Raw genomic sequence first — 10,468 nt, forward strand, 5'->3', positions numbered from 1 at the left:
TTCCAAAAGCCCGGTCCGAGGATCCATGGTGGGGCTGCTGGCTGCAATTGTAAGGAGAGAGTGTCTGTTACAATCCCTCTTACACTGTTCAGAACCAGCACTGACATCCCGCTTGCCCCCCCCCCCCCCCCGCAGCAGCCGCGAACAGCATGGAGAATGAACGTGGAGGATATGCAGACTGCATGAGCCTCCTTCCTTCCTGGGGTGAGTGAGTTCACCATCCATTCACCCCCTCCCTTATCTCTCCTGTCTCTGAATCAGTACAATAATGTAAGGAGACCTCAGATTTAGGGGTGGTCTGCAGACTCTGATGTAAAGGGGGCTTTGGTGAGCAGAGACCCCCTTACATCAGAGTTCCCCTTTACACCAGAGCACCCCCTAAATCAGGTTTCCCAGAGAACCCCTTCCATCAGAGTTCCCCTTTACATTATAGTCCACAGGGCACCCCCGTACAGTTAAATTCTGCAGACTCTGATGTAAGGAGGGCATTGCAGACTCTGATGTAAGGAAGACTGATGTAAGGGAGGCCTCTGCGGACTCTGATGTAAGGGGGGCCTCTGCACAGTCTCTGATGTAAGGGGGGCCTCTGCAGACTTTGATGTAAGGGGGGCCTCTGCAGACTCTGATGTAAGGGGGGCCTCTGAAGACTCTGATGTAAGGGGGGCCTCTGAAGACTCTGATGTAAGGGGGGCCTCTGAAGTCTCTGATGTAAGGGGGGCCTCTGAAGACTCTGATGTAAGGCGGGCATTGCAGATTCTGATGTAAGGGGGGCTCTGCGGACTGATATAAGGGGGGCTCTCTGGACTTTCATGTGGGGGGGGGCTCTGGGTACCCTGATTAAAGAGGAATGCTGGAAACTAAACTACTCTGGTCACTGGAGACCACCTTATATCAGAGTTCCCCTTTACACCAGAGTCTGCAGCGTTCCCCCTTACAGATGTAAAGGGGAACACTGTGAGTTCTGATGTAAAGTGGAGCTCTGTGGATTCAGATGTAAAGGGGAATTCAACTCTGTGGACCTTAATGTAAGGGGGGACTCGAGTCTATAAATCCATTGGAATTAGAAATGTTATTTAATGAAAATATATACAGTGCCTTGAAAAAGTATTCACACCCCTTGACATTTTCCACATTTTGTCATTTTACAACCAAAACAATTCATGTATATTATTGGGATTTTATGTGATAGACCAACACAAAGTGTCACATAATTGTGAAGTAGAAGGAAAATGATAAATGGTTTTCACATTTTTTTTACAAATAAATATCTGAAAAGTGTGGAGTGCATTTGTATTCAGCCCCCTTTACTCTGATACCCCTAACTAAAATCTAGTGGAACCAATTGCCTTCAGAAGTCGCCTAATTAGTAAATATAGTCCATCTGTGTGTAATTTAACCTCAGTATCAATACAGCTGTTAAAGAACCTTAGTAAACAAACAGCACCATAAAGGCCAAGGAAGACACCAGACAGGTCAGGGATAAAGTTGTGGAAAAGTTTAAAGCAGGATTAGGTTATAAAAAAATATCCCAAGTTTTGAACATTTCACGGAGCACTGTTCAATCCATCATCTGAAAATGGAAAGAGTATGGCCCAACTGCAAACCTACCAAGACATGGCCGTCCACCTAAACTGACAGGCCGGGCAAGCAGATCATTAATTGGAGAAGCAGCCAAGAGGCCCATGGTAACTCTGGAGGAGCTGCAGAGATCCACAGCTCAGGTAGGAGAATCTGTCCACAGGACAACTATTAGTTGTGCACTTCACAAATCTGACCTTTATGGAACAGTGGCAAGAAGAAAGCCATTGTTGAAAGAAAGTCATACGAAGTCCTATTTGCAGTTTGCGAGAAGCCATGTGGGGGACAGAGCAAACATGTGGAAGAAGGTGCTCTGGTCAGATGAGACCAAAATTTTAATTTTTGGCCTAAAAACAAAACGCTATGTGTGGCGGAAAACTAACACTGCAGATCACCCTGAACACACCATCCCCACCTTGAAAGATAGTGGTGTCAGCATCATGTTGTGGGGATGCTTTTCTTCAGCAGGGACAGGGAAGCTGGTCAGAGTTGATGGGAAGATGGATGGAGCCAAATACAGGGCAATCTTAGAAGAAAACCTGTTAAGACTTAAGACTGGGGCGGAGGTTCACCTTCCAGCAGGACAATGACCCTAAACATACAGCCAGAGCTACAATAGAATGGTTTAGATAAAAGCATATTCATGTGTTAGAACGGCCTAGTCAAAGTCCAGACCTAAATCCAATTGAGAATCTGTGGCAAGACTTCAAAATTGCAGTTCACAGACACTCTCCATCCAATCTAACAGAGTCATTTTGCAAAGAAGAATGGGCAAAAATTTCATCTAGATGTGCAAAGCTGGTAGAGACATTCGCCAAAAAAGACTAGCAGGTGTAATTGATGCAAAAGGTGGTTCTACAAAATATTGACTCAGGAGGGCTAAATACAAATGCACGCCACACTTTTCAGATGTTTATTTTATAATTTTCCTCCCACTTCACAATAATGTTCCACGGGGGGGCATGGCTTAGCAATGGAAGCGTGAGGACGCACCTGCAGGAGCTCTGAACGAGAACGGGCTGAGGATCGCCCACTGAACGGCCCAAACGAGCCATATACACATGCCCGGGGATCGCAAGCACCCGCTGCCCAACGAGGAACGGAGTGGATCCCAAAATTACACATTATTTACTGCAGCAGCAACCCAGTTCCTCGCTGGCCACACAGACCAAGATGGTGCCGCCATGAGTTCCCCGGCGAGCGCACACAGGCGGGGGCCGCTGCTGCTGCGGAGGACTTTCCCTCTCTCACTCCCAGGGCACACTCTCCCATACAATCCCCTGCTAGCCCACTCAGACTCACAGCCAAGCACCGAGAATGCAGGGGGAGGGAGTGGCCTCACAGAGGGATCCCTAAGGGACATAGTCTCAGGTCTGCCTACTAAGCAAGATTTCAACGCCATGGCAGCCTCAGTTGTGAACGCACTCACAAGGGAGCTGCACGATCTGCGACAGCAAGTTGGCACGGTAGAGGAGAGGGTAACAGTGATAGAATCCTCCACTGCCACCACTGATGCCCGTATTACCAACCTGGAGACAGAGCACAGGGTCTTCATCTTGTTGATGTCCAACTGCGACTCCATAATTATGTGCCACTTTGTGTTGGTCTATCACATAAAATCTCAATAAAATACATTTACCTTTTTGGTTGTAACATGACAAAATGTGGAAAATTTTAATGGGTATGAATACTTTTTCAAGGCACTGTATATATAGTGTATACTACAAAAAATTTGCTGTGTGCCACTAAAGTGTTCGGGTTTGGCTTGAAGAAAAGGTAGCAACCCTACCCAAAACGGCAGGAAGGGGGCCTGCTGTAGCACATGTTAAAGGGTCCCACTGCTGGACCATAATAAAGAGCCCCGTGACGAAAGTAAAGAGCTCCAGAATCAGTGGGAAGGGCCCCGGGCTTGGAGGGAAGGCTCCGGGACCAGAGGTCAGGAGGGCCCTTCACGGTTTCTTGCACCAGGGCCCTGAAGGTTCTAGTTATGCCTCTGACCCTGGGCTCATAGGAAGTGGGTTGAATTATAGGGTGTGTATAGAACTTGGAGCTGCTTTTTTTATTCTTAACTCCTGCCGTAGACGTTCATTTTTTTTTTCTGTGTGCAAGCTGTAACTGGGCTTTAATCATTGCAGGCTGACATCATTATGTGATGCATTACAGCCAATATTTTCAGCAGCATTGTTATAGATATTACAAATGAAAAATAAAATTGTACCTAATAAATGAACTCTGAAGACTGCTAGAAATGGGATTCATTAGTAGACATTATTTTTTAAATGCAAGATGGAAGGGAAAAAAGCACCAAGCAGGCATCATGTAGCACAATTTATTAAAAGATAAAAAATGATATAAACAGCAATGGCACTCAAGCGGGTGTGGCGGGGATGATGACAGTTCGCAGTGGATGGGAAGCCCAAGTGTGAACTGGGACCTATGGTCTTTATCCATTATAGGAAGAAGGCAAGCTGTATAGGGAGCGAGATCAGCCTGAGATCCATTCAAAGAGAGCCGGCGTCGGGAGAGGCCGATGAAGGAAGCGAGGCATTCTTCCGAAACGCATTACCATTGGCTCATGCGGTGGACGGACTGACAGATCCTCTCTACACTTCCTCTGGAGATACATACTTTGGACGGATATCGAACACCGAACGGACCAGCTCGACACTGGATAAAGACCATAGCTCCCGATTCACACTTGGACTTCCCATCCACTGCGAACTGTCTTCATCCCAGCCCACTTCTAAAGGCAACCTTGCAAGCAACCTATGGTGTTAGCCAATCTTTTTATTATTGACATTTATTCTTGTACCTCTGGGAATAAGACTTTTTTTTTGGCTGTTTTTTTCAATCAGTTGCTTAAAGTGATTGTAAAGGCTCGTTTTATTATTTATTTTTAAAATAACAAACTTGTTATACTTACCTGCTCTGTGTAGTTGGTTTTGCACAGAGCAGCCCAGATCCTCCTCTTCTCGGGTCCCTCTTTGCTGCTCCTAGCCCCTCCCTCTTTGAGTGCACCCTCAGCCAGCAGCTTGCTACAGGGGGCACTCAAGCTGAGTCAGAGCTCCGTGTATCCATTCAGACACGGAGCCCTGACCTGGCCCCATCTCCTCTCTCCCCAGATTGGCTGACTTTGATTGAGCCAATGGCGCCGCTGCTCAGTCTCAGCAAATCAGGAGGAGTGTACTGAATAGCTAAGGGGATCGTGGACATTGCTGGAGAGAGAAGGGGCTCAGGTAGGTACAGTAGGTGACCGTGATATTGTGCCAATCTCACCGCTGTTATCGTCAAGATTTGACACCTGCCTGACCCGTCGCGGGAGCCAGCGCCAAGCTGGCTCACTCATTGGGAAAGGAAAAATGTGTTTTTTCCTTTCCCGATGAGCGACAAGCATTGCTGACAGGTGTTTGGTATGAATCATGAAGGGAGACTCCACGGCAAATTTTAAATAAAAAACCGGCATGGGTTCCTCTCCAGGAGCATACCAGGCCCTTAGGTCTGGTATGGATTTTAAGGGGAACCCCCTATGCCGAAAAAAACGGCGTGGGGGTCCCCCCAAAATCCATACCAGACCCTTATCCGAGCACGCAGCCCGGCCAGTCAGGAAAGGGAGTGGGGACGAGCGAGCACCCCCCCTCCTGAACCGTACCAGGCCGCATGCCCTCAACATGGGGGGGTGGGCACTTTGGGGCAGGGGGGGCACCCTGTGGCCCCCCCTGCCCCAAAGCACCTTGTCCCCATGTTGATGAGGACAAGGGCCTCTTCCCGACAACCCTGTTTGTTGGAAAATGATTATTTGCAGACATTTCTTTTTGAGAAATAGTATCAGTGCAAAAAATTGTTCAGAGGCCAATTACAATCCAACAGATGTCTGCTATAGTCCAAAAGTAATGACCAATCATCCTAAAATTGTACAAGCTGCATAAAATAACCCCAGAATATAAATACCGCTACGTGTTTTCATTACACTCTGATAATGTGAATGTAGAAAACTGCTGTTGACTTTACACTTAACCACAATCTGATCTAAAAACAAAGCCCATTTAAAGCTGGCCTTAAAGTGTATGGTCAGCTAAAAGATTTTTTCTAAAGGATAACTAAAGGCAAAACCTTTTTTAGTTTTTGATGAAGTGCAGATGGATTAGAACACCTCTCAGTTTTTATTGCTGTCTGTGCCCCCATTAGGGAGATTCACCCTCTCTATTTATCCTCTTTACAATTATCATTGCAAGTGAAATTAAAATAAAATCCCAATCCCAATCTTCCAATGGGGACACAAATTCTTATGACTTGGGGGTCCCCAAGGGATTCCCTTAATTTGCAGGGATTTCTTCTCACTTCCTGTTTTACTGTGGGACAGGAAGTGAAGAAAATTCTCCCCAATGGGACACAGATGGCAAAAGAAAAAAAAAATGACAGGGTTATGAACTTCCCTTACTATATTAAAAATGAAAACAAAGAATTGACTATAGTTATCCTTTAATTTTGGGTAGAGTGAGGAAGGATTCAAAGTCCTGGCCTGACTTTTACTGCCTACCAGGCAGGAAGTGAGGGAGACTCTCCATCAGCAACAGAAAGAAATGAAAACACTTTTCTATAGTAGAGTAGTAGATCTAGAACCCCTGTTAGAATTGTATTTATGTCTGTGCCTTTTCTGTTTCCTGTTCTTGCCTCTTACTCGTATTACCCTGTCCCTGGTATGGTCCTAGTTCCCAAGTCATTGCCAGGTTCCTGTGCTGTTGGCACTGTCATGAGCAGCTCAATGTACAATTTTGGCATGCCTTGGTGGTGGGATGAATGAACTCCTGTGTGCATGCGCGGAAGTCATGTCTTCCTGGGCTGGCCAATCAGGATGGCAAAAGAAGCTAAACTCAGAAGAGGGTGGGCGAGGCTGTCGGTGATGGCAAGAGGCCATCTCAGCCTTCACATCACTGGACAAGAGGTGAGTATTTGAGGACATTACTTACACTTTAGCTTGTACAGAAATCTGTTTAAATGCCAAAGAATGCTTACAGAAATCCAGTACAGTATGATGCATGGTAATAAACAACAATAAGTAAAAAGGAACACTGATCCCTATGATCTAAATTGCTCCTACAAACTTTAGATAACGTTCAGCAAATAACATAATAATATAGTAAGATAATAAATACATAGAAATTCACACACACACACACACTCACACAAGTGTTAGAAATGTATACATAAATGTTCCTACATAGTAAATAGTATATGTTTCAAGATGTATTAAATGTAGCCCAAACTTGCATATAAACATGATTGATTGCACACATGATAATATAATATTGATTCAAAGTTCTTCAAGGTAGTCGCATAGTAAACGCATGGTAGCTGTGGCAATACATCGCTATATAGCTCTCTAATATATAATATAATCTATACCAAAGGAAGGAACCCGCCCTACCACACTCCTCCTATCTCAGCACTATGTAATATCAAGTATACACAAAAAAAGGGAACTAATAACTAATGAGATAAAAAATTAACAAATAATGAAATATCTCTCAGCAGCCACCTAACATAAGTGAAATGGAAACAAAAATAAAATAGATGTAAAATTATAACTCTATAGGAGAAACAATTAAAAACATCCAAGCAGCGCTCCTCTCAGTAAAGCTTATACCGACTGACAGGTAAATGAAATGTCTCTGCTGTATATATAAAAGACTTGAGCAAAGCAAAGTATATTGAAGTATATGTAGAGTCTCTAAGTGGATAAACAGAGTGTGTGTAGCAGGTTTGATGAGTGCCCCATTCACCACACAATTTATCACCTCGTGCCCCACACACCCCCACAAGGGGGTCCAACTCACCAGAACCCGGGGGCCAACAGGCCCCAGACAGCCTCCTATGGTCCGGTCACACCTGGAATCCTCATAGGTGAATGCCACTTGCAGCCTCCCTTTCCATTAATAGGCCCAGAGAGGGAAGTTCGCCTGATGCAAATGTGAATGTTTGTAGCATGAACTTTCATTAGAAAAACTGCTAGGCCACCATCTAATGTCTGTAGGCAGCTTAAAGTATATCTGTCGCTATTTTTTTTTTTTTTTTCAGTTATGGATAGAATGGGGAAACGTTAGATCCCTCTTTTCATTTGTCCTGTTGATCAGTGCCATCCGGGCATAAAGTGATTGAAAATCCAAAATTTTAGGAAGTATGGTAATCTTCCATTGGTGACACCTGTTCTAGAGACAGCTGTCTAAGGGGAGATTTCCCTAATTTGGACAGATGGTATTTTACTTGCTGTTCTGTCCTTTCTCCCCAATGAGACACAGTCAGCAAAAAATAAATCTCACAGGTATTTTAACTCTTTTACTTTATCCGAACCTAAATATGAACTCCAGGCAAACAGCTAAATATATAGATTCAATGCATATATGAGAATTGCCTTAAAGAGGAGTTCCACCCAGGGGGTCCATTAAAAAAAAAAAAAAAATTAAAAGTCAGCAGCTACAAATACTGCAGCTGCTGACTTTTAATTGGACACTTACCTGTCCCTGGGTCCAGCGATGCGGGGGATCGAAGCCCCGCTCGTCCCCCCTCCGCTCATCGGCGCCGGCATTTCAACTGTGGGCGCCGGGCTGTGGCTTCACAGCCTGACACCCACTGCGCATGCGCGAGCGGCGCCGCGCCGTGATTGGCCGCTCAATCACTTGGGACCTGTAATGGGTCCCAGATGATTGACAGGAGGGAGGGAGCAGAGCCGAGCCCTTCCTGTGCCGAGGGGGAAGTGATGTCACCAGCCCAGGCAAAGGAAGAGGCAGACTACGAGGGAACCCCTAGCAACAGGCATTTAGAGGTAAGTAAAAAAAAAAAAATATCCAAATGTTTTTTTGTGGTTTTTTTTAGAATTTTTCAGGTATTTTTGCTTTTTTGGGTGGAACCCCACTTTAACTGCCAGGTTTTGTATGTCTGTCCTAAGATTTTCATATCTCTGTCAGACAGCAAAATCCTGTCTGGCAGGGAAGGAGACCTGATTTTTTTTTTTTCTTGTGCAGTTTGGTAACACTTATGCCCCGTACACACGGTCGAGTTTTCCGACGGGAAATGTTCAATCGGAGCTTGTTGTCGGAAATTCGACCGTGTGTAGGCTCCATAGGACATTTTCTATCGGAATTTCCGACACACAAAATTTGAGAGCTGGTTCTCAAATTTTCTGACAACAAAATCCGTTGTCATAAACTCTGATCACCCAAAGTTCCTCGCATGCTCGGAATCAAGCAGAAGAGCTGCACTGGCTATTGAACTTCATTTTTCTCGGCTCGTCGTACGTGTTGTACGTCACCGCGTTCTTGACGTTCGGAATTTCCGACCAACTTTGTGTGACCGTGTGTATGCAAGACAAGTTTGAGCCAACATCCCTTGGAAAAAAAACATGGATTTTGTTGTCGGAAAATCCTATCGTGTGTACAGGGCATTACAAATCTCCTACCCTCCCCTATCCTAGACAGTAATGCCGCGTACACAAGGCATCAATTCCCGACAGAAAAAGTCAGATGGGAGCTTTTGGTCGGATATTCCGACCGTGTGTATGCCCTATCGGACTTTTTCTGTCGGCATTTTCGACGGACTTAGATAGAGAACACGTTCTAAATCTTTTCGGAAATGCTGACAGAGGTTATCCCATTGGCAAGTTCCAACCGTGTGTATGGGGCATTAGAAGAAACTCAGCAGACCTATGAGCTCATTTCTTTACTCTGCTCTCTTCTCAGCACTACAGTACAGCTAATTGGCTCCTTGTGCTGCTTCTCCCTCCCCCAGTCTGAGCTCTGCTGTACAGAGGCTGTATCAAGTAAAATATAGGTCTTTACATTGCTTGCATTTAAAATAAAAAAATAAGGCTGTATTATTAATGACATATCTATTTCTGCATTTCTCATTTCTGCTTCTGGAGTTCAACTCAGAAGATGTGCAGCTTCTTTGTGATGACAGGTACTCAAAATATTTGTCAATTAAAACTTGTTAGTGCTCTAAGGCTACACTGGGGCAGTCGGGCACCGGTGGTAAAGCGGCGCTATATTTACCGTTGTTTTAGCAGCACTATTCAGCCGCTAGGGGGGCGGTGTTAACCCCCGCTAGCGGCCAAAAAAGGGTTAAGTGTCGCTTTGCCGGTGGGTTTGCAGCGCTGCCCCATTGTTTTCAAAGGGAAGGGGCGCTTCAGGAGCAGTGAATACAACGCTCTTATAGCACTGCAAAGATGCGGCTAGCAGGACTTTTTTGACCGTCCTGCAAGCGCACGGCTCCAGTGTAAAAGCCCTCGGGGGTTTCACATTGGAGTGAATTGAGCGGCTCTTTCAGGGCGCTTTGCAGGCAATATTTTTAGCACTATATCGCCTGCAAAGCGCCTCAGTGTGAAAGTAGCCTTAGATTTGCACAGGTATCTAAAATTCTATTCATATTGCTGCTGATATACTTACTTCAGCAAGTTTGTATTCATTTCCAGTGTTACTGTGATGAGAAAATTGTAGAAAAATTGCTGATAAGAGCAACATCACGAGAGAGAGGGTCTTCATTGCTGGATGTGGCTTCAGATTAATGCTTCTCCTCCAAACATTTGCTAGCTTTATGATTTCATGATGCAAAGTGTCTTGTGTGCTTAAAACTGCCACCAAGTCCTGATAACATCTATACGTGGTAAACAAAAAGTTATGTAAGACTCGTTTTTTTCTTCATACATTATCAGGAAACATCTCCAATTAAACAGAAAAATTAGGCAATGCTAAAACTTAACCACTTGCCCACTGGGCACTTAACCACTTGCTTACCGGGCACTTAAACCCACCTCCTGCCCAGACCAATTTTTAGCTTTCAGCGCTGGCGCACTTTGAATGACAATTGCGCGGTCATACAACACTGTACCCAAATGAAA

At 44.9% G+C, this 10,468-nt stretch overlaps 1 protein-coding gene across 1 annotated transcript in view; it reads right to left on the minus strand.

The window, feature by feature from the left end:
* The window catches only part of LOC141126988 (matrix metalloproteinase-18-like), a 56,032-nt gene extending 45,845 nt beyond the window's left edge, over positions 1-10,187 (minus strand). Inside the window, exon 1 of the mRNA XM_073613083.1 lies at positions 10,017-10,187. Within this exon, the coding sequence (XP_073469184.1) occupies positions 10,017-10,112 (96 nt within the window). The 5' untranslated portion in view covers positions 10,113-10,187. The remainder of the gene's footprint in view (positions 1-10,016) is intronic.
* Positions 10,188-10,468: the final 281 nt, after the last annotated feature.

This window comes from Aquarana catesbeiana, linkage group LG02 (assembly GCF_042186555.1).
Source record: "Aquarana catesbeiana isolate 2022-GZ linkage group LG02, ASM4218655v1, whole genome shotgun sequence".
Taxonomy (NCBI): Eukaryota; Metazoa; Chordata; class Amphibia; order Anura; family Ranidae; genus Aquarana; species Aquarana catesbeiana.